Below are 22,025 nucleotides of genomic sequence, written 5' to 3' on the forward strand. Positions count from 1 at the left end.
GCTCTACCACTGAACTACAATTTCATCCCCCTTAATTTTAAGACAGGTTCTCACTATGTTGCTTAGGATTTTGCTGAGTTGCTGAGGCTGTCCTCAAACTTGTGAACCTCCTGCCTCCGCCTCCAGAACTGCTGGGATTATAGGCATGTGCCACCAAGCCTGGCTTATTTTTCTGAACTTTAAAAGCATTTTATTGCAGACAATATTCAGTGCACATAAAAGGAGACTCAGGTAATTGTTCTAATTCCTTTTTTTTTCCTTTTGGTACCCAGGAGTGAACCCAGGAGTGCTTAACCACTGAGCCATATCCCCAGCCCTTTTTTGTATTTTACTTAGAAACATGAGTTGCTTGCTAAGTTGCTGAGAATGGCTTTGAACTTATGATCCTCCTGCCTCAGTTTCCTGAACTTCTGGGATTACAGGTGTGCACCATGTGCCCAGCCTAGTTCTTATTGCTCCAAAATAAACTATCCCAAAACTTTGTGGCTTAAAATAATAGTCATTTCATTGTATTTCATAATTTCTATATGTCAAGAATTTTTAAAAGCCTTAGCCAGAGGCCTTTTCTATCTCTTGGTACCATATGGTTCTAGTAACTAGAGATAGAATATTGAGGGGTGTCAGAACCACAGGTTTATATTCATCAATCTATGTACCTATTTATTTGACCCATTTTATCTGTGTACCTACCTAATTACTCTCCTCCTCTTTCTTCTACTTCCGCCCACGTCCCGAGAAAAAGGAAAAAGGTTTATTGTTTTGCTAGCAAAGAAGAAACACAGGGGACTCCTGTCCCAGAGGCTGTGATTCTCTCCTTTTTCTTGTCAATTTAGAACTTCTTGTAGCTAATTTGGGCTTCCTAACAGCCAGGTATTCTCATTGTGATAAAATGATTACATAACAGCTTGGGGGCTGCAGCATGAGGTTTTTGTTGACCAGGCCAAAGTGGCATTGCTGTTACTGACCTAAGCTTAGAAATCATATACCATCACTTCCATCATACTAGATGGTTGATCAGTCACTAAGGTCAACCCAAATTCAACAGGAAGATACTTCGACCCTCTGTCATAATATAATGTGGATCAGCAATTAGTGAACATGCTTTAAAACCCTTATAGTAATGAACCCCGATGTACTTACTATCCAGTTTCAACAATTAACATTTTTAGTCTTTGTGGACTGTAAAAAGAATCAAAATGAACAAGAATATCTAGGTTTATCTTAACTATGTCTTGTGCCAGACCTGGAATCAGACATTGTTCTTAGGAGTATTGGTTCCTTTTAATAGAAAGTGGTACTTGCACTTGTGTGTGTGTGTGTGTATGTGTGTTTGAAGTGGCATTTTGTAATCATAATCTGGGCACGAGGGATGTTTGTTACTTTGAACTTAGTCATTTTTTTCTAGGCCATTTCAGTGAATGAGGTAGCAAACACATGCACACTCATAGAAATACTACATATGTGTGAATTATTTGTGTATTTAATAAAATACATGAGGAGTCTATACTGATTCTTCCCATTCTTGTTCAGGACTTCCTGATTTTTACGTGATTTCATTGGTCTTTTGATCCATCTTATAGTTTTGTGAATGTATTTTTGGAATAGATTCTTAAAACAGAATTATTGGATCAAAGACGAATGTATGTGTAGTTTTGGTCCATATCACCTATTTCCCCAATAGGTTTGTACCATTTTTTTTTTTTTTTTTAAAGTGGTACTGGGGATTGAACCCAGGGTTGCTTTACTACAGAGCAACATCTCCAACCCTTTTTAATTTTTATTTTGGGACAGTCTCATCAAGTTGCTGAGGTTGACCTTGGACTTGTCAACCTCTAGTTTGAGCCTCCCATATTGTTGGAATTGTATGTGTGCACTACCATACCTGGCCATTTCTGCATTTCCACTATCATTGGACAGTTTTGTCTGTTTTTCCTCAATCTAACCAACTGTATGTTGTCTGATCTTTACTTGTTTCTTTTCCTTTTCCTTTCCTTCCTTCTTTGATTTAACCCAGGACAGTTTATCACTGAGTTGCATCCCCAGCCATTTTTTAAACATTTTGAGAAAGGGTCCCATTTAGTTGCCTAGGACAAATTTCTGAATCTGGCCTTGAACATAAATCCTCTTATCTCATCCTTTGGAGCTGCTGCTGTATGTCTCTGAGTTTCTATTATAGAATTAGTACCTTCTCTTCTTCTTCTTCTTCTTCTTCTTCTTCTTCTTCTTCTCCTTCTCCCTTCTCCCTTCTCCCTCCTTCTTAAGATTTTTCATTGTAGATGGAGAGATACCTTTATTTTTTTTTTTTTTTTTTTTTTTTTTTTTTGATTTTTTTTTTCTTTTTATTGTAAACAAATGGGATACATGTTGTTTCTCTGTCTGTACATGGCGTAAAGGCATACCATTTGTGTAATCATAAATTTACATAGGGTAATGTTGTTTGATTCATTCTGCCATTTTTTCCCTTCCCCCCCTCCCCTCCCACCCTTCCCCTCCATCTATACAGTCCTTCCTTCCTCCATTCCTGCCCCCCTCCCTAAACCCAACTCCAACCCCAACACTAACCCTTCCCACCCCCATTATGTGTCATCATCCACTTATTAGCGATATTATTCTTCCTTGGTTTTTTGAGATTGGCTTATCTCACTTAGCATGATATTCTCCAGTTTCATCCATTTGCCTGCAAATGCCATAATTTTATCATTCTTTATGGCTGAGTAATATTCCATTGTATATATATACCACATTTTCTTTATCCATTCATCAATTGAAGGACATCTAGGTTGGTTCCACAATCTGGCTATTGTGAACTGAGCAGCTATGAACATTGATGTGGCTGTATCTCTGTAATATGCTGATTTTAAGTCCTTTGGGTATAGGCCAAGGAGTGGGATAGCTGGGTCAAATGGTGTTTCCATTCCAAGTTTTCTAAGGAATCTCCACACTGCTTTCCAGAGTGGCTGCACTAATTTGCAGCCCCACCAGCAATGTAAGAGTGTACCTTTCTCCCCACATCCTCGCCAACACCTGTTGTTGGTTGTATTCTTGATAATTGCCATTCTAATTGGGGTGAGATGGAATCTTAGGGTGGTTTTGATTTGCATTTCTCTTATTACTAGAGATGTTGAACATTTTTCCATATGTTTGTTGATTGCTTGTACATCTTCTTCTGTGAAGTGTCTATTCATTTCCTTAGCCCATTTGTCAATTGGATTATTTACATTCTTGGTGTAGAGTTTTTTGAGTTCTTTATAGATTCTGGAGATTAGCGCTCTATCTGAAGTATGATTGGCAAAGATTTTCTCCCACTCTGTAGGCTCTTTCTTTGCATTGCTGATAGTTTCCTTTGCTGAGAGAAAGCTTTTTAGTTTGAATCTATCCCAGTTATTAATTCTTGCTTTTATTTCTTGTGCTATGGGAGTCCTGTTGAGGAAGTCTGGTCCTAAGCCGACATGTTGAAGCTCTGGACCTACTTTTTCTTCTATAAGATGCAAGGTCTCTGGTCTGATTCCGAGATCCTTAATCCATTTTGAGTTTAGTTTTGTGCATGGTGAGAGATATGGGTTTAGTTTCATTCTGTTGCATATGGATTTCCAATTCTCCCAGCACCATTTGTTGAAGAGGCTATCTTTTCTCCATTGCATATTTTTGGCCCCTTTGTCTAGTATGAGAAAATTGTATTTATTTGGGTTTGTGTCTGTGTCCTCTATTCTGTACCATTGATCCACCTTTCTATTTTGGTACCAATACCATGCCGTTTTTGTTACTATTGCTTTGTAGTAGAGTTGAAGATCTGGTATTGCAATACCCCCTGCTTCACTCTTTCTGCCAAGGATTGTTTTAGCTATTCTGGGTTTTTTATTCTTCCAGATGAATTTCATAATTGCTTGCTCTATTTCTGTAAGGTACATCATTGGGATTTTAATTGGAATTGCATTGAATCTGTATAGCACTTTTGGTAGTATGGCCATTTTGATAATATTAATTCTTCCTATCCAAGAACATGGGAGATCTTTCCATCTTCTAAGGTTTTCTTGAATTTCTTTCTTTAGTGTTCTGTAGTTCTCATTGTAGAGGTCTTTCACCTCTTTTGTGAGATTGATTCCCAAATACTTTATTTTTTTCGAAGCTATTGTGAATGGGGTAGTTTTCCTAATTTCTCTTTCTGAAGATTCATCGCTTATATATAAAAATGCCTTCGATTTATGTGCATTGATCTTATATCCCGCTACTTTACTGAATTCACTTATGAGATCTAAAAGTTTTCTGGTGGAATTTCCTGGTTCCTCTAAGTATACAATCATATCATCAGCAAATAGGGATAGTTTGAGTTCTTCTTTTCCTACTCGTATCCCTTTAATTTCTTTGGTCTGTCTAATTGCTCTGGCTAGAGTTTCAAGGACGATATTGAATAGAAGTGGTGAAAGAGGGCATCCCTGCCTTGTTCCAGTTTTTAGAGGGAATGCTTTCAGTTTTTCACCATTAAGAATGATATTAGCCATGGGTTTAGCATAGATGGCCTTTACAATGTTAAGGAATGTTCCCACTATCCCTATTTTTTCTAGTGTTTTGAGCATGAAGGGGTGCTGTATTTTATCAAATGCTTTTTCTGCATCTATCGAAATAATCATGTGATTCTTGACTTTAAGTCTATTGATATGGTGAATGACATTTATTGATTTCCTGATGTTGAACCAACCTTGCATCCCTGGGATGAAACCCACTTGATCATGGTGCACTATCTTTTTAATATGTTTTTGTATGCGATTTGCTAAAATTTTGTTGAGAATTTTTGCGTCGATGTTCATTAAGGATATTGGTCTGAAATTTTCTTTCCTCGATGTGTCTCTGTCTGGTTTAGGAATCAGGGTAATATTGGCTTCATAGAATGAGTTTGGGAGAGTTCCCTCCTCTTCTATTTTCTGGAATACTTTGAGAAGTATTGGAATGAGTTCTTCTTTAAAGGTTTTGTAGAACTCGGCTGAGAACCCATCTGGTCCTGGACTTTTCTTTGTTGGAAGGCTTTTGATGACTTCTTCTATTTCATTACTTGAAATTGGTCTATTTAAATTGTGTATGTCCTCCTCGTTCAGTTTAGGCAATTCATATGTCTCTAGAAACCTGTTGATGTCTTCGAAATTTTCTATTTTGTTGGAGTATAGATTTTCAAAATAGCTTCTAATTATGTTTTGTATTTCGGTCGTGTCTGTTGTGATATTTCCTTGTTCATTCCGAATTTTAGTGATTTGGGTTTTCTCTCGTCTTCTCTTTGTTAGTGTGGCTAAAGGTTTATCAATTTTGTTTATTTTTTCAAAGAACCAACTATTTATTTTGTCAATTTTTTGTATTGTTTCTTTCGTTTCAATTTCGTTGATTTCAGCTCTCAGTTTAACTATTTCCTGTCTTCTACTACTTTTGGTGTTGGTCTGTTCTTCTTTTTCTAGGGCTTTGAGCTGTAGTGTTAGGTCATTTATTTTTGAGTTTTACTTCTTTTATTAAATGCGCTCCATGAAATAAATCTTCCTCTAAGTACCGCTTTCATAGTGTCCCAGAGATTTTGATATGTTGTTTCTTTGTTCTCGTTTACCTCTAAGAATTTTTTAATTTCCTTCCTAATATCTTCTGTTATCCATTCATCATATAGTAGCATATTGTTTAATCTCCAGGTGTTGGAGTAGTTTCTGTTTTTTACTCTTTCATTAATTTGTAACTTCAATCCATTATGATCTGATAGAATACAAGGTAGTGTCTCTATCTTCTTGTATTTGCTGACATTAGCTTTGTGGCATAATATATGGTCTATTTTAGAGAAGGATCCATGTGCTGCTGAGAAGAAAGTGTATTCGCTCTTGGTTGGATGGTATATTCTATAAATGTCTGTTAAGTCTAAATTATTGATTGTGTTAATGAGATCTATGGTTTCTTTGTTCAATTTTTGTTTGGAAGATCTGTCCAGTGGTGAAAGAGGCGTGTTAAAATCACCTAGTATTATTGTGTTATGGTCTATTTGGTTTCTAAAATTGAGAAGGATTTGTTTAACATATATGGATGAGCCACTGTTTGGGGCATAGATGTTTATGATTGTTATATCTTGCTGATTTATGCTTCCCTTAAGCAGTATGAAATGTCCTTCTTTATCCCTTCTAACTAACATTGGCTTGAAGTCCACTTTATCTGAAATGAGGATGGATACTCCAGCTTTTTTGCTGAGCCCATGTGCATGGTATGTTTTTCCCCATCCTTTCACCTTTAGTCTATGGGTATCTCTTTCTATGAGGTGAGTCTCTTGCAGGCAACATATTGTTGGATCTTTCTTTTTAATCCAATCGGCCAGTCTATGTCTTTTGATTGATGAATTCAGGCCATTAACATTCAGGGTTATTATTGAGATATGATTTGTATTCCCAGTCATTTGGTTCATATTTAAAATTTTTGACACATCTTGGTTCCTCCTTTATTTGACAGTTCCTTTAGGATAATTCCTCCCTTTGCTGATTTGCTTCTTTGTTTTTTATCTCTTCCTCATGGAATATTTGCTGAGAATGTTCTGTAATGCTGGCTTTCTTTTTGTAAATTCTTTTAGCTTTTGTTTATCATGGAATGATCTTATTTCATCGTCAAATTTGAAGGTAAGTTTTGCTGGGTATAAGATTCTTGGTTGGCATCCATTTTCTTTCAGAGCTTGAAAAATGTTGTTCCAGGCCCTTCTAGCTTTTAGGGTCTGGATTGAAAAATCTGCTGATATCCGTATTGGCTTCCCCCTGAATGTAATTTGGTTCTTTTCTCTCACAGCCTTTAAAATTCTGTCTTTATTTTGTATGTTAGGTATTTTCATTATAATGTGCCTTGGTGTGGGTCTGTTGTAATTTTGTGTATTTGGAGTCCTATAAGCCTCTTGGACTTGATTTTCCATTTCATTCTTCAGATTTGGGAAATTTTCTGATATTATTTCTTCAAATAGATTGTTCATTCCTTTGGTTTGTTTCTCTAAGCCTTCCTCAATCCCAATAATTCTCAAATTTGGCCTTTTCATGATATCCCATAGTTCTTGGAGATTCTGTTCATGATTTCTCACCATCTTCTCTGTTTGTTCAACTTTGTTTTCGAGGTTAAATATTTTGTCTTCAATATCTGAAGTTCTGTCTTCCAGCTGTTCTATCCTATTGGTTGTGCTTTCTATGGAGTTCTTAATTTGGTTTATTGTTTCCTTCATTTCAAGGATTTCTGTTTGGTTTTTTTTCAATATCTCTAACTCTTTATTGAAATGATCTTTTGCTTCCTGAATTTGCTCTGTTAACTGTCGATTGGTGCGATCGTTCAATGCCTGCATTTGCTCTTTCATCTCATCGTTTGCTTCCCTAATCATTTTAATTATGTACATTCTGAACTCCCTTTCTGTCATTTCTTCTGCCATGCTGTCGTTGGATTTTATTGATGTAACATCTAGATTTGTTTGGGGCATTTTCTTCCCTTGTTTTCTCATATTGTTCAGGGATCAGTGGGTCATTAAGATATTGCAGATTTCCTCTATCAACTTATAATGTCCCTGAAGATTGTTAGTATATCCCCTCTTATCCTTCAGTAGCCTGAAGTCTTGGAGGAGGTTGATAATGCAGAGCTCCACGAAGAAGCTGCCTCTCTAGGGTGGCGTATATTCCCTGCTAGTGGGCAGAGGTGCCTCCACTTGTTGACCAATGGTCATCCAACGGGGAAGTAGGCTGCGGGCTGAGGCAAGGCCTGTTTGTGCCTATGTCTCTGACTTTACTGTCCCTGTGGGAAAACCTCCCCTGGCCGGGAAGAGTCACTCGGTGGGGACGTCTCGCTAGTCAGTTGCCCTCCTAGAGGTTCCCCTCAATCTACAACTACCCCCTGGGCTGGGCTGTCTTCTTCTGCAACGATCCCAGGGGCCCGGACCTACGTCCTGGGCCTGGGAGCCTCACCCTTCGCAGGCGAGTCTCCTTAGGCTGCCTCTCCCAGAGAGTCTGCCCGCCGCCCTGGAAACTTCGCTTCGCCCCTAGGCGTGTCTCTGTGCGGCTCTTCCAGCAAGAAGCCACCTAGCTCCTGGGACCCTGCTCTGCACCAATCGCCTGGCTATGCAGCCCCTCCTCTGAGCCACCACCTGGAGCCCCGTACAATAGCTCCGAGACACAGAGACCCGCCACACACCTCCTCCTCCGGACAGCCGCCCGGTTTCCGACGCAGTCACTAGGAATCCAAACAACTCACTTTGGATCTCCTCCTCCCACCAACCACCCGTAGCCCTAGGCAGTCACTCCAGGTCCAAGTGACCCGCCCTGTTCCTCCTCCTCCTCCTTGGGGTAGCCCCCCAGGTGTTCAGGAGCGGTGGCTCCGAGACCAGGTGACTCACCACGCTCCTTCTCCAGGCAGGCCACCGGTGTTCCGGAGCGGTTGCTTTTAGTCCAATCAACTCACCACTCGCCTCCTCCTCTGGCAACAGCCTGTGGTTCTGATGCAGTCACTCACAGACTAAGCGTCCCACCGCTCTCCTCCTCCAGGCAGGCCACCAGTGTTCTGGAGCAGCTGCTCCGAGTTCAAACAGCTCGTCACGCAGCTCCTCCTTCGGCAACCGCCCGCAGCTCTGATGCAGTCACTCCCAGGTCAAACAACAAGCCACGCTCCTCCTCCTCCTCTGGGCAACCTCCCGGCACTCAGGAGCGCTAGCTCTGAGTTCAAACAGTTCACCACACACCTCCTCCTCTGGCAACCGCCTGTGGTTCTGATGCAGTCATTCCAAGACCAAGCGTCCCGCCGTGCTCCTCCTCTTCCTCCGGGCAGTCCCCCGGCGCTCAGGAGCGCCCACTCTGAGTTCAAACAGCTCACCACGCAGCTCCTCCTCTGGCAACCGCCCGTGGCTCTGATGCAGTCACTCCTAGACCCAAGCGACCCGCCGGGCCTCTCCTCCTCCTCCGGGCAACCCCCCGGTGTTCGGAAGTGGTCACTCTGGGTCCAAACAGCTCACCACGCAGCTCCTCCCCAGGCAGCCGCCCGGAGCCCCAGCGGCTGCTCGAGTCCAAGCGCTATGCTGAGCCGCCTCCTCTACGATGATCCCAGTTGTCCGTGTTTACCGCTCCAGTGGGGGGAGGGGCGTCTCGCCGAGCAACTCCACTTCACAAATTCCCTGCGTTCCGGGGCTACCGCCCCATCTGGGACGCCTCCCCAACAGGAGAGACTCACCCAGCAGCTTTGAGTTGGTCCCAAGTCTCTCACTATCTCCTCTTTTGAATCTTGCGTCCTGGAGCAGCGTGAAATGCAGCCGCCCTCTAGTCCGCCATCTTGGCCCGCCCCCGATACCTTTATTTTATTTATTTATTTTTATGCAGTGCTGAGAATCGAACTATTGCCTCACACATGCTAATTAAGTGCTCTACCACTGACCTACAACCCCAGCCCTCTCCCTTTTTTTTTTTTTTTTTTCTTGCCATTTTATTTATGGAAGAAACAGGTTGTTGTCCTATATAACTTCCCACTTTCTGGATTTGGCTCATTGTATCCTTGATATGTCACTTACCCTGTTCTTTTATTCCTGTATTTTCCTACAAACTAGATGTTAAATACAAGGGTTTGGTTAGATGAAGCTTTGTTCTTTAAGCAAAATTCTTCCTTAGGTAATGCTGGTATTTCCTGTGAATCATGTGAGAAGACTCATAAAGTAGTCTGTTCTCATGCTTTTAGTGACGTTCATCCTGGTTATTGGTTTTAAATTATTTTTTGAATTCTTTGGTTTCTCTTTCATTAACCAGACTTTTTTAGGTTGATTAAAAAATACAGGATGATAACTGGCTTTGAAAAATGCAAAGAAGGCTTGGCATTCTTTTCAATGACTCTTATTACAAGCCACATTTTGGAAACCTGAGAAATTCTTACTTCTAGGGCTGGAAATTTTGAAACCTTAGACCAACAGTGGTCCACAAATAAGCTTCATACTCCACACCTATGCTTCTAAAACACTCCTGATGTATGTATCATATGATTTGTGTTTATTTTTCCTGGACTTTGTAGAGTATGTAATATGGTAAAGAATCACTTGACTCATTCTTAGTAATGTTGAATTAGTTTCAGAGAGGGTAACGTTTTCACGTTCCTTAAGTTTGAATAATTTTTAAAGTTGGTGTTTGTAGGATTGCATAAGTATCAAAATAATATTAACATTTAATGCAAAATTTGACATTTTCCCTTTTATATTGGAATTCAAATGTGAGCCTCATGTAGAAACCATGTTTTTCTCATCTTTGTAGATTCACTTGGCACATAGTTAGTGCTTGTTTCATATTTATTGAATTAGGGACAAGAGTTGTTACTTTTTTTTTAAATTTCTTTTTAGATATTGATAGACTTTTATTTTATTCATTTATTTATATGTGGTGCTGAAAATCGAACCCAGTGCCTCACACATGCGAGGCAAGTGCTCTACCAGAGCCAAAACTCCAGCCCCAAGAGTTGTTATTTTTCGATCTAGCTCCATACAAAAAATTTTTTTTTCTCACAGCCTTTTTTCCTTAATAGTTTTTTTTCTTTTTTCTTTCTTTCTTTTTTTTTCAGTGAAGGTACTTTTGTACATAGTCAAAAGCCAAAGAGTGATAATAAATTTTTTCAAAACACGGTAGTCCCCTACCTGCTTCCTTCTTCCATATTATACCACAGCAGCAATACACTTCTTGTCATGTTTCTTGTTGACCAGTAATGTTAACGATTTCCCATTGATTTTCTGTTAGGATGGATGAACAGTTTACCTTTTCAAACTATAACCTTTATTTTTTTGCCATTTTCAAATATAGTTATAATATTATGAATTTTGACTATATCCACCTTTAACATTTTCTTTCTCATCTGTGTTTACTAATGAGTCAAGTGATATACTCTTACCACATTCCCTCTCTTCACCTTTTTTCTAGAATTCATGGTTACCCTGTACTTGTTTGTTTAATTCTCTGATGCTCTTGTTCTACTGTTAAACATCTCTCAATGCATTTTAATTTTTGCTTGGTCAAACCTTATCACAGTTTGCAGTGATACAGTTTGGCTCCGTAATTTTCCCCAAAGGCTTATGTATTAAAAGCATATTCCCTAGCTTGGTGCTATTGGGAGGTGGTAGAAACTTAATTAAGAGGTGGAACCTAGTGGGAGATCTTCGGGTCATTGAAGGGAGTGCCCTCGAATGGGATTGTGGGATCCTGGTCTTTCCCCTCCTTTTTCCTTCTCTTTTGCTTCATAGCCCTAGGGGAGCAGTTTTGCTCTACCATGATGTACTCCCCTACACATCAGAGGCCTGAAAGTACTGTGTCAGCCTGATCATAGACAGACTGTGAACTAAAATAAACCTTTTCTCTCTTATCACCTGGTTATCTCAGGTATTTATTTTAGTGAGAGAAAACTAACACATTGCGGGTTCCATTTTTCCCTCATGGAGACATTCCTGTGAGAATGCTTTTGTCTTCATTTTCAATCTGGAGTGGTAGCTTACTGGGCCTGCTGCACAGTTATTGTCCCCAAATCGGACTTTTTCTTATCTTAGATTACCTGTTTCCTAGAACCCATATTGTCTTTTTTTTTCTGGTTATTCCATTTTTTTTTTTGCCAGAGTACATTTTTCATTAGTGAGATATAATGTGTGATTAATCAGGGACCTTTTGTGTCCAAAAAGTCTGTTCTGTTCTCTTCTTTTCCCCCTTTCTTCCTTCCCTCTTTTTTTCTTCCTTTAATATCACTTGCTTAATATAGAATTCCCTGCCTAAAAAAAACTGTTAAAAATAATTTCCTTTAATTATTTTGACAGCAAAGTTCCAATGCTTCATAGTCCAATGCCCTACTGTCCAATAATATGACTTCCTTTCAGCTTATTTTTAATCCGGGTGTTTTATTTTTTATTACTGTTATTTTGTTTTTTTTTTTTGCGGTGCTGGGGATCAAAGACAGGGCCTTGCACATGCTCTGCAAGTGCTCTACCACTAAATTTCACCCTAGTCCATTCCCAATGTTTGAAATATCACTAGCTCAATGGTAGAGTGCTTTTCTAGCACATGCAAGGGCCTTGCATTGCAAAAAGAAAAAAAAAAAGGCACTGCCAGGATCCTTTTTCATTTATCATGCTGGCATTCTGGAACCTAGTAATGTGGAGGTTCAGGATTACAGTTAATCAGGTATCTGTTTGTTTGTAGTGATAATAAATAAATGAGTAAGTGATTGAGAGTAAGGAAGTATCTGGTTCAGAAGAATATCATATAATTTTTGTAGATTGATGTCTCTGGGGCTTGTGGGTTATAACTCCATACTTATTAACTGTAAGCTATGCACAGTGACTTCTTCCTAAAGAGTACAGTTTGGGAAGATTGGGAGGAAAGAGTAACTTTATAGTGGCCTGCCTTTTCTTCACTTCGCTCCACTTCTCTTCTCTTCCTCCCCATTCCTCCAACTAGGGATTGAACCCAAGAGTACTCTACTACTGAGCTACATCTCAGCCCTTTTTATTTTTTATTTGAGACAGGGTCTCATTAAGTGGCTGATGCTGTCCTTAAACTTGTGATTCTCCTGCCTTGACCTTCTGAGTTACTGGGACTATTGGTGTGTGCTGCCAGGCCCAGCAGTGGAAAACCTTTCAAACATTATCTTAAACCAGCAATTAAGGTTAACATCCACAATGATAAATCAGTGTGTGTTCTTAATGTGATGTGATAAGAATGCCAGTTTTCCTCTGTAGTCTTCTTCCCAAAACACCTTAACTCTCTAGTCATTAGAAAAATATCAGACAAATCCCAATTGAGGGACATTCTGTAAAATATTGGACCAATAATCCTAAAAACTATCCTTAATAATAAAAGAGGAGTTTGGGGTATACTGAACTCTCTGTACTGTCTTTGCAGTCTATAAATCTGAAACCATTCTAAAATTTATTAAATTTATTTATTAAATTATTTATTAAAATTTATTTATTTATTTATTAAAATTTATTAAAATTCATTAAAAGTTTATTTAAAAATTTAGCAAAAATTCATCTTGTTAGTCAAATAAATTATAAAATCTTGACCATTTAATTTAGGAAGCCTAATTAAAATGTTTTGATGTATTACAATTATATATAATAGTGGGATTCATTGTGGTATGTTCATAAATACACATAACATAATTCAGTCAATTTCATTCCCCAGTATGTCCCCTTTCCCTCCCCTTCTTCTTCCTCCTGCTTCCCTTCCTCTACTGTAACTGATCTCCTTCTGTTTTTATGAGGTCCTCTTCCCCTTTTTTCTCTTTAGCTTCCATTTATGAGAGAAAACACAAGACCCTTGACTTTCTGAGTCTTGCTTATTTTACTTAGTATGATATTCTCTAGTTCTGTCCATTTTCTAATAAATGACATATTTCATACTTTAACGCTAAATACAACTTCACTGTTATATATAGCACATTTTCTCTGTTTATCTGTCAGTGAACATCTAGACTGAGAAATCCCTATATTTTGAACCTTTGTTGATTTTTATAGTATTTAGCACATCAGCTAGAACTAACATGAAAAGACCCACATTCAAAGTAAAATGTGCATATACCAGGACCCTAAAATTATGTGTTTCCTGAAGTATCTTATATCATCATAAACACCTCTGTCTATGTAGTGCCACCCAAGATAATGTTAGTAGCTTAAAGACCTCTTAAAAATACGGACTGGCCAGCCTGGACAACATAGCAAGAACTTGTCTCAAAAAATAAAGATTAGGCCAGGCCCAGTGGTGTACTTCAGTAGTCCCAGTGGAGGCTGAGGAGGATCAGGAGTTCAAAGCCAGCTGCAGCAACAGTGAAGCACTAAGCAACTCAGTGAGACCCTGTCTCTAAATAAAATACAAAAAAGGACTGGAGTTGTGGCTCAGAGATTTGAGTGCTTCTGAGTTCAGTCCCTGGCACCAAAAAATAAACAAAACAAAAAAATTAGAAGCTTTGCACAGCAGTGCTCATCTGTTGTTCCAACTACTCAGGAGGCTGAGACTAGAGGATTGCTTGAGCCCAGCAAATTGGAAACAACCTGGGTGACTTAGCAAGACCCTGTATCTTAAAAAATAATGTATACATACATATCCTCTTGCTATACATTTTCTGCATTATTTCCAGGATAGACTGGGAGAAGTAAAGTCTGTAGATTATCCATGGAGTTTATGCCTCCATTTCTTGTTCTTGTCTTTTTAGATTATAACTAAGAAAAGGATGCTATTTATATTGGTAGCCATTTTTCGTATCATCTAAAATTTTCTTAGTATTCCTATGCATAGCAGCAAATTGGGTTTATGTCTTTTGGAAATAGGTATGTGATGGAACCTTTTTGTGGTTCCCATCTTTTAGAGTATCTAAGTAAATTATTTTTCATTTGTCAGTTATGTTTTTCTGCTTCTATTTTCATGATCCCAAATAATTTTTCAGTGATTTTCCTTTAATAATAATTATCTAGGAGTCCAGATATCATTTGACACATGTTGCCACTTGGGTTGAAAAAAATTCTAACACTTGTAATATAAGGAATAAACAGTTGATAAAGGTAAAGTTGGAAAAGTAAATGTCCTAATGTAAAATTGGATAGTAAAGTATATATTATGATAACTTGGTGATGAATAGAAGTAATGTTTTATTTAAGTGCAGAGACTTTTATATCAGGTAGATGCCCATTAAATCTACTCTAAAAGTACCCCACAGTTATTTATCTTTAGTCTCTCTGTAATACTGTAAAATTCTAAAAGAAAAATGTTTTGAACATCTTTGTATTCTTCCCAACACATAGTGTAGTTCTTAACAAGTAGATGTCTACCATGATCCTTTCTGGAATAATGTGAGATGTAATCATGATTTAGCATTTGTTGAATGAATGAAATATTTGATCTTATATACTGCCTGTTATACTATTGACCGACTTTAACATAATAAAGCTCTTCAAATAAATACATTTGACTACTTGTTTTTTCTGTTAGATTAAGAATCTGAAATTTGTTCTCCGTCTTTTCTACAGGATACTTCAGACTTTGTGCCGAAAACTGAGACTTCCTGAGACTTTTAATTTTTGTCACTTAGCACACCTGACTCCAGGCTTTGTTGGTGCTGATTTGATGGCACTCTGCCGAGAGGCAGCTATGTGTGCAGTCAATAGGGTCTTGATGAAGGTACATGAGCAGCAGAAGAAAGATCCTGAGATTCAGTGTTTGTCACCTGAAGGAGGCCAGGAAGAAAGACTGGGAACTGAACCCACATCTGAAACTCAGGTTACTTACAAATATTTATGTTATATTAAATTCAAGTAAATGTTAGTTCTTTACAGAAAAAGCTTGCCAGCCCATGTCAGGACATTGGCATATATTTCCTAGTTAACTTTTGAGTAGGTGGACTATGGTAGTTTGCTGGCATAAACAAATCCTTGTTTCTGTCTGCAGTCGGCTCTGGAGATCAGTTGTGTGAATGTGAGATGAAAATTTATCAGTCCAAGATCAGTGTCATATTTTTGAGTAAAATCTCAGTAAAATATATATAATATATATCATTTTATAGTTTGCACTTCTAATATAATCTTGTGAAGAAAATATTTTTTTCCCCATTTTATCATCAAAAACCTAAGCCTACGATGTTGGGACTTGCCCCAGGCTGCACAGCCTCTATTTTACAAAGCAGAGTCTTTAGTCCAGGTTTTTTCTTTTCAGATCTTTTTTTGTTGTTGTTATTGTTGTTGCTTATTGGAAGTCAACATTTTTGTTAAAAATAATAACAGATTCATTCTTCTTATAAATTGCGTATAAGTTAGGATTTTTTTCTCAAAGTTAGATTTTTTTTTTGTACCAGGGGTTGAATCCATGGGTGAACCACATTCCAGCTCTTCTCTTTGTTTTTTTTGTTGTTGTTGTTGTTGTTTGTTTTTTGGTTTTTGTTTTGAGATAGGGTCTCACTAAGTTGCTTAAGGCCTCACTAAGTTACCAAGGCTGACTTCGAACTCATGATCCTCTTGCCTCAGGCTCTTGAGCCGCTGGAATTGTAGGTGTGTGCCACCATGCCTGGCTCAAAGTTAGAATTTTAAAGATTGAATTTCTTAGAGTTACTCATGTATTACACCTCTCCCTTCATGTTCTTCCCCAAATCAAGAATCTTGCCTTTGAAGTTCAAGATTCATAGTACTAGGAAAATTGCCTGCTCTATATTTAGTTAATAAGCCATCAGGGAATTATTTAATGAAATTATACTGTCACCAGAGTAAGTAACTTTGCTTTAATTTCATCAGAATTTAGCTGCTTCATAAATATTTATAAATGAAATGGGAAATATCATGGTTGATGAAATGGATATTTGCCAACTCCTTGTGATTGCTCTATCTAACCCTAGTATAGTGCGTAGAAATTATTCTTACATTTGATTAGTTGATTTACCTTTACTTGATCAGGCATGTGAACTGTTTAGAATAAAATGAACATATCTTATGTCAAAGAGAGAAAGTTATTTATGAAGTTCACTGTAACTTAAAGAATATTGGAGTAATAATTTTTAAAAGTACAACTTGTAACTTTTTAACAAACTGATAAAATGTTATAACAAGCTTTCCCCCACCTCAATTATTTCCTTTAAGGATGAATTGCAAAGGCTGCTGGGGTTGCTAAGAGACCAAGATCCCCTTTCAGAGGAGCAGATGCAAGAACTACGCATTGAATTGAATGATTTCATTGTGGCTCTAGCCTCAGTCCAACCTTCTGCCAAAAGGGAAGGCTTTGCCACTGTCCCAAATGTGACATGGGCAGATATCGGTGCCCTGGAAGATATTAGAGAAGAACTCACGATGGCAATATTGGTAGGTGTATCAGTTACTAAATGCTGTTGGTATGTTTGGTAAGTTGAGAATCAGAAATAAAGGTACATACACGATGACCAGATTGTATGTCTAAAGTGACTTGACTATATGTTCTCTTTCTTCCTCTTTATTTCTACTTTTTCAGTGAGTTTTATTTTTAGTTAAGTCTTGAATCAGGGTCCCAGGGTAGGGATCATTATGGACAAAGGTTCCTCTTTACCACCTGTAAAGGGAAGAGGATTGGGAAAGTGGAGTGGAGCCAGTTCATATTTTCCCAGGAAACATAACTTTGTGCCTGGTTATCTCAGGTTGAGACCCCAGGAGGGCAGAGGGACTTGCACAAGTGTCAGTACCACTCACATACCGAGGTCATGAGATCACTGCCTTTTCACAGCAGTGGAAATTCAGGTAGTCCTGCCAGCAGTTCCTTGTGAGGTTCTTTGTGGGTAAGTTGCAGTTACAAGGGGCATTCTTTTTCTGTGTATGATATTGGGATTGAACCCAGGAGTACTCTATTTGTGAGCTACATCCTCATTCCTTTTTTAGAGAGGAATCCTGCTAAATTGCTAAGACTGACCTCAAACTTGTGATCTTCCTGCCTTAGCCTCCTGAGTACTTGGGATTATAGGTATGCACCACCATGTGTAGGTCAGAAGGGACATCCCCCCCAAAAAATCTAAGCATCTTTTATTTATTCATTCATTCATTTATTCATTCATTCTTGCATGCATGTGCTGCTGGGATTGAACCCAGGACCTTGGGCTTGCAAGGCAAGTATTCTACCTACTGAGATATAGCCCCGGCCCAACCTCTATTTATAGACAATGTAAAAAGACAAGCCACAGTCTAGGGACATTTCTTCCCCCCCCTGCAAATTAGCAATTTCTGTTTATTGACAATATAACAAATCAAGCCACGGGCTAGGGATATAGCTCAGTTGGTAGAGTGCTCGCCTTCCATGCACAGGGCCCTGGGTTCAAACCCCAGCACCACACATACACACAAAAGACAAGCCACAAACCAGAAGAATATTTTTTCAACACTTGTTAGTTAAATTAAAAAGTATTCTATATAATTATAAAACTGTAATAAAAAGACACATGAATCAGTAGAAAAATGAATGTACATTTCACAGAAGAAGAAAAAACAGTGACTGGTAACATAAAAAGATGTTCAACTTCATGTGTTAAAAGGGACATTCTTTTTTTTTATTAAAGTATTTTTTATTTTTACAGACACATTTTGATTCATTGTACACAAACGGGGTACAACTTTTCATTTCTGTGATTGTACACAATGTAGGTTCACACCATTCATTTTATCATACATATGTATATGTATATATATAGGGTAACACTGTCTGTTTCATTCTGTTTTTCCATCCCCACCCCCTCACACCCCTTTTTCCTCTACACCATCCAAAGTTCCTTCATTCTTCTCTTCCCCCCCGCAACTCCCCATTGTTATTTATTGTCAAACACTTATCAGAGAAAACATTTGGCCTTTGGTTTTTGGGGCTTGGTCCATTTCACTTAGCATGATATTTTCCAACTTCATCCATTTACCAGCAAATGCCATAATTTTATTCTTCTTTATGGCTGAGTAATATTCCATTGTGTACATATGCCACAGTTTCTTTATCCATTTTTCAATTGAAGGGCATCTAGGTTGGTTCCACAATCTCCCTATTGTGAATTGAGCACTATGAACATTGATGTGGCTGCATCACTGTAGTATGCTGATTTTAAGTCCTTTGGGTATAAACCAAGGAGTGAGATAGCTGGGTCAAATGGTGGGTCCATTCCAAGCTTTCTGAGGAATCTCCATACTGCTTTCCAGAGTGGCTGTACCAATTTGTAACTCCACCAGCAATGTATGAGTGTGCCTTTTTCCCCACATGCACGCCAACACTTATTATTGCTTGTGTTCTTAATAACAGCCATTCTAATTGGAGTTAGATGAAATCTTAGGGTGGTTTTAATTTGCGTTTCTCTAATTACTAAGGATGATGAGCACTTTTTCATATATTTGTTGATCACCTGTATATCTTCTTCTGTGAGGTGTCTGCCCAGTTCCTTAGCCCATTTATTGACTGGGTTCTTTGTATTTTGGGTGTATAGTTTTTAAGTTCTTTATACACTTTGGAGATGAGTGCTCTGTCTGAAGTGTGTGTGAAAAAGATTTTCTCCCACTCTGTAGGCTCTTTTTTTGCATTGATTGTTTCCTGTGCTGAGAAAAAGCTAATTAGTTTGAATCTATCCCATTTATTGATTCTTGCTTTTATTTCTTGTGCTATGGGGGTCTTGTTAAGGAACTCTGGTCCTAGGCCAGCATGATGGAGATTCGGGCGTCCTTTTTCTTCTATTTGGTGAAGGGTCTCAGGTCTAATTCCTAGATCCTTGATCCATTTTGAGTTGAGTTTTGTACAGAGTGAGAGATAGGGATTTAATTTCATTTTACTGCATATGGACTTCCAGTTTTGTCAGCACCATTTGTTGAAGAGGCTATCTTTTCTCCATTGTAAGTTTTTGGCACCCTTGTCTAGTATGAGGTTACTGTACTTATGTGGGTATGTCTCCATGTCTTCTATCCTGTACCATTGATCTACCTGTCTGTTTTGGTGCCAATACCGTGCTGTTTTTGTTACTATTGCCCTGTAGTAGAGTTTAAGGTCTGGTATAGTGATACCTCCTGCTTTACTCTTCCTGCCCAGGATTGCTTTGGCTATTCTGGGTCTTTTGTTCTTCCAGATGAATTTCATGATTGCTTTTTCTGTTTCTATGAGAAATGTCGTTGGGATTTTAATTGGAATTGCATTAAATCTGTGTAGCACCTTTGGAAGTATGGCCATTTTGATAATATTAATTCTGCCTATCCAAGAACATGGGAGATCTTTCCATCTTCTAAGGTCTTCCTCAATTTCTTTCTTCAGTGTTTTGTAGTTTTCATTGTAGAGATCTTTTACCTCTTTGGTTAGATTGATTCCCAAGTAGTTTTTTTTTTTTTTTTTTTTTTTTTTTTTGAGGTTATTGTGAATGGAGTTGTTTTCCTCATTTCCCTTTCAGATGTTTCATCGCTTATGTATAAAAATGCTTTAGGTTTATGCGTGTTGATTTTATATCCTGCTAGTTTGCTGATCATTGATGAGGTCTAGAAGTGTTCTGGAGGAATTTTTGGATCCTCTAAATATAGAATCATGTCATCAGGAAATAGTGACAGCTTAAGTTCCTCTCTTCCTGTTCGTATCCCTTTAATTTTTTTAGTCTGTCTAATTGCTCTGGCTAGTATTTTAAGTATGATGTTGAATAAAAGTGGTGAAAGAGGGCATCCCTGTCTTGTTCCCATTTTTAAAGGGAATGCTTTCAGTTTTTCTCCATTAAGAATGATGTTGGCCATGTGCTTAGCATAAATAGTCTTTATAGTATTTAGGTATGTTCCCACTATCCCTATTTTTTTAGTGTTTTGAGCAAGAAGGGGTGTTGTATTTTGTCGAATGCTTTTTCTGCGTGAATTAAAATAACCATATGATTCTTATCCTTAAGTCTATTGACATGATGGATTATGTTTATTTACTTGCGGATGTTAAACCATCCTTGCATTCCAGGGATGAACCCCACTTGATCATGGTGCATAATTTTCTCAATATGTTTTTGGATACGGATTGCCAGTATTTTGTTAAGGATCTTTGCATCCATATTTATCAAGGATATTGGTCTAAAATTTTCTTTCCTTGATGTGTCTTTTCCTGGTTTGGATATGAAGGTGATATTATCTTCATAGAATGAGTTTGGTAGGGTACCCTCCTTTTCTATTTCCTGGAATACTTTGAGAAGTACTGGAATGAGTTCTTCTTTGAAGGTCTTGTAGAACTTGGCTGAGAATCCATCTGGTCCTGGACTTTTCTTGGATGGTGGGTTTTTGATGGCTTCTTCTATTTCACTGCTTGATGTTGATCTGTTTAAAATTGTGTATGTCCTCCTGGTTCAGTTTGGGAGGAGCATATGTCTCTAGAAATTTGTTGATGTCTTTGGCATTTTCTATTTTGTTGGAATATACATTTTCAAAGTAGCTTCTCATCATGTTATGTATTTCAGTGATGTCTGTCGTGATATTTCCTTTTTCATCATGAATTCTAGTAATTTGAGTTTTCTCTCTCCTCTTTGTTAGTGTGGTTAAGGGTTTGTCTATTTTGTTTACTTTTTCAAAGAACTAACTTTTTGTTTTGTCAAATTTTTGAATTGTTTCTTTTGTTTCAATTTCATTAATTTCATCTCTGATTTTAATTATTTCCTGTCTTCTACTACATTTGGTGGTGTTCTGTTCTTCTTTTTCTAGAGCTTTGAACTGTAATGTTAGGTCATTTAGTTGTTGACTTTTTATTCTTTTCTTTTCATTGCTCCATGCAATGAATTTTCCTCTTAGTACTGTTTTCATAGTGTCCCAGAGATTTTGATATATTGTATTGTCATTCTCATTTACCTCTGAGAATTTTTTTATCTCCTCCCTGATGTTTTCTGTTATCCGTGTTTCATTCAATAGCATATTATTTAGTCTCCAGGTGTTGGAGTAATTTCTGTTTCTTATGTTGTCATTGATTTCTAATTTCATTCCACTATGATCTGAAAGAACACAAGGCAGTATCTCTGTTTTTTTTGCATTTCCTAAGGGCTGCTTCGTGGCATAACATATGGTCTATTTTCAAGAAGGTTTTATGTGCTGCTGAGAAGAAAGTGAATTTGCTCGTTGATGGATGGAATATTCTATATATGTCTGTTAAGTCTAGGTTATTAATTGTGTTATTGAGTTCTATGGTTTCTTTGTTTAGTTTTTGTTTGGAAGATCTATCCAGCAGTGGCAGTGGTGTGTTAAAGTCACCCAGAATTATTGCGATGTGGTCTATTTCATTCCTGGAATTGAGAAGGATTTGTTTGATGTACATGGATGCGCCCTTGTTTGGGGCATAAATATTTATGATGGTTATGTTTTCCTGATTTATGGTCCCCTTAATAAGGCAGTGTGAAATGTCCTTCTTTATCCCTTCTGACTAACTTTGGCTTGAAGTCCATTTTACCTGAAATAAGGATGGAAACTCCCACTTTTTTACTGAGTCTGTGTGCGTGGTAGGTTTTTTCCCATTCTTTCCCCTTTAGTCTATGGGTGTCTTTTTCTATGAGATCTATCTCTTGAAGGCAGCATATTGTTGGGTCTTTCT

General features: G+C 38.0%; 1 protein-coding gene across 4 annotated transcripts in view; it reads left to right on the forward strand.

The window, feature by feature from the left end:
* Positions 1–22,025, forward strand: part of Nvl (nuclear VCP like) — a 141,283-nt gene that overhangs the window by 46,197 nt on the left and 73,061 nt on the right. For all 4 annotated transcript variants that reach the window (XR_007104441.1, XR_007104440.1, XM_047521430.1 and 1 more), the window contains 2 exons: positions 14,999–15,248; positions 16,595–16,813. Coding sequence is in view for 2 of the 4 variants with exons in the window: in XM_047521430.1 (XP_047377386.1) it covers positions 14,999–15,248; positions 16,595–16,813 (469 nt within the window). In the remaining 2 variants the exon portion in view is untranslated. The remainder of the gene's footprint in view (positions 1–14,998; positions 15,249–16,594; positions 16,814–22,025) is intronic.

Source organism: Sciurus carolinensis, chromosome 12, assembly GCF_902686445.1.
Source record: "Sciurus carolinensis chromosome 12, mSciCar1.2, whole genome shotgun sequence".
NCBI lineage: Eukaryota > Metazoa > Chordata > Mammalia > Rodentia > Sciuridae > Sciurus > Sciurus carolinensis.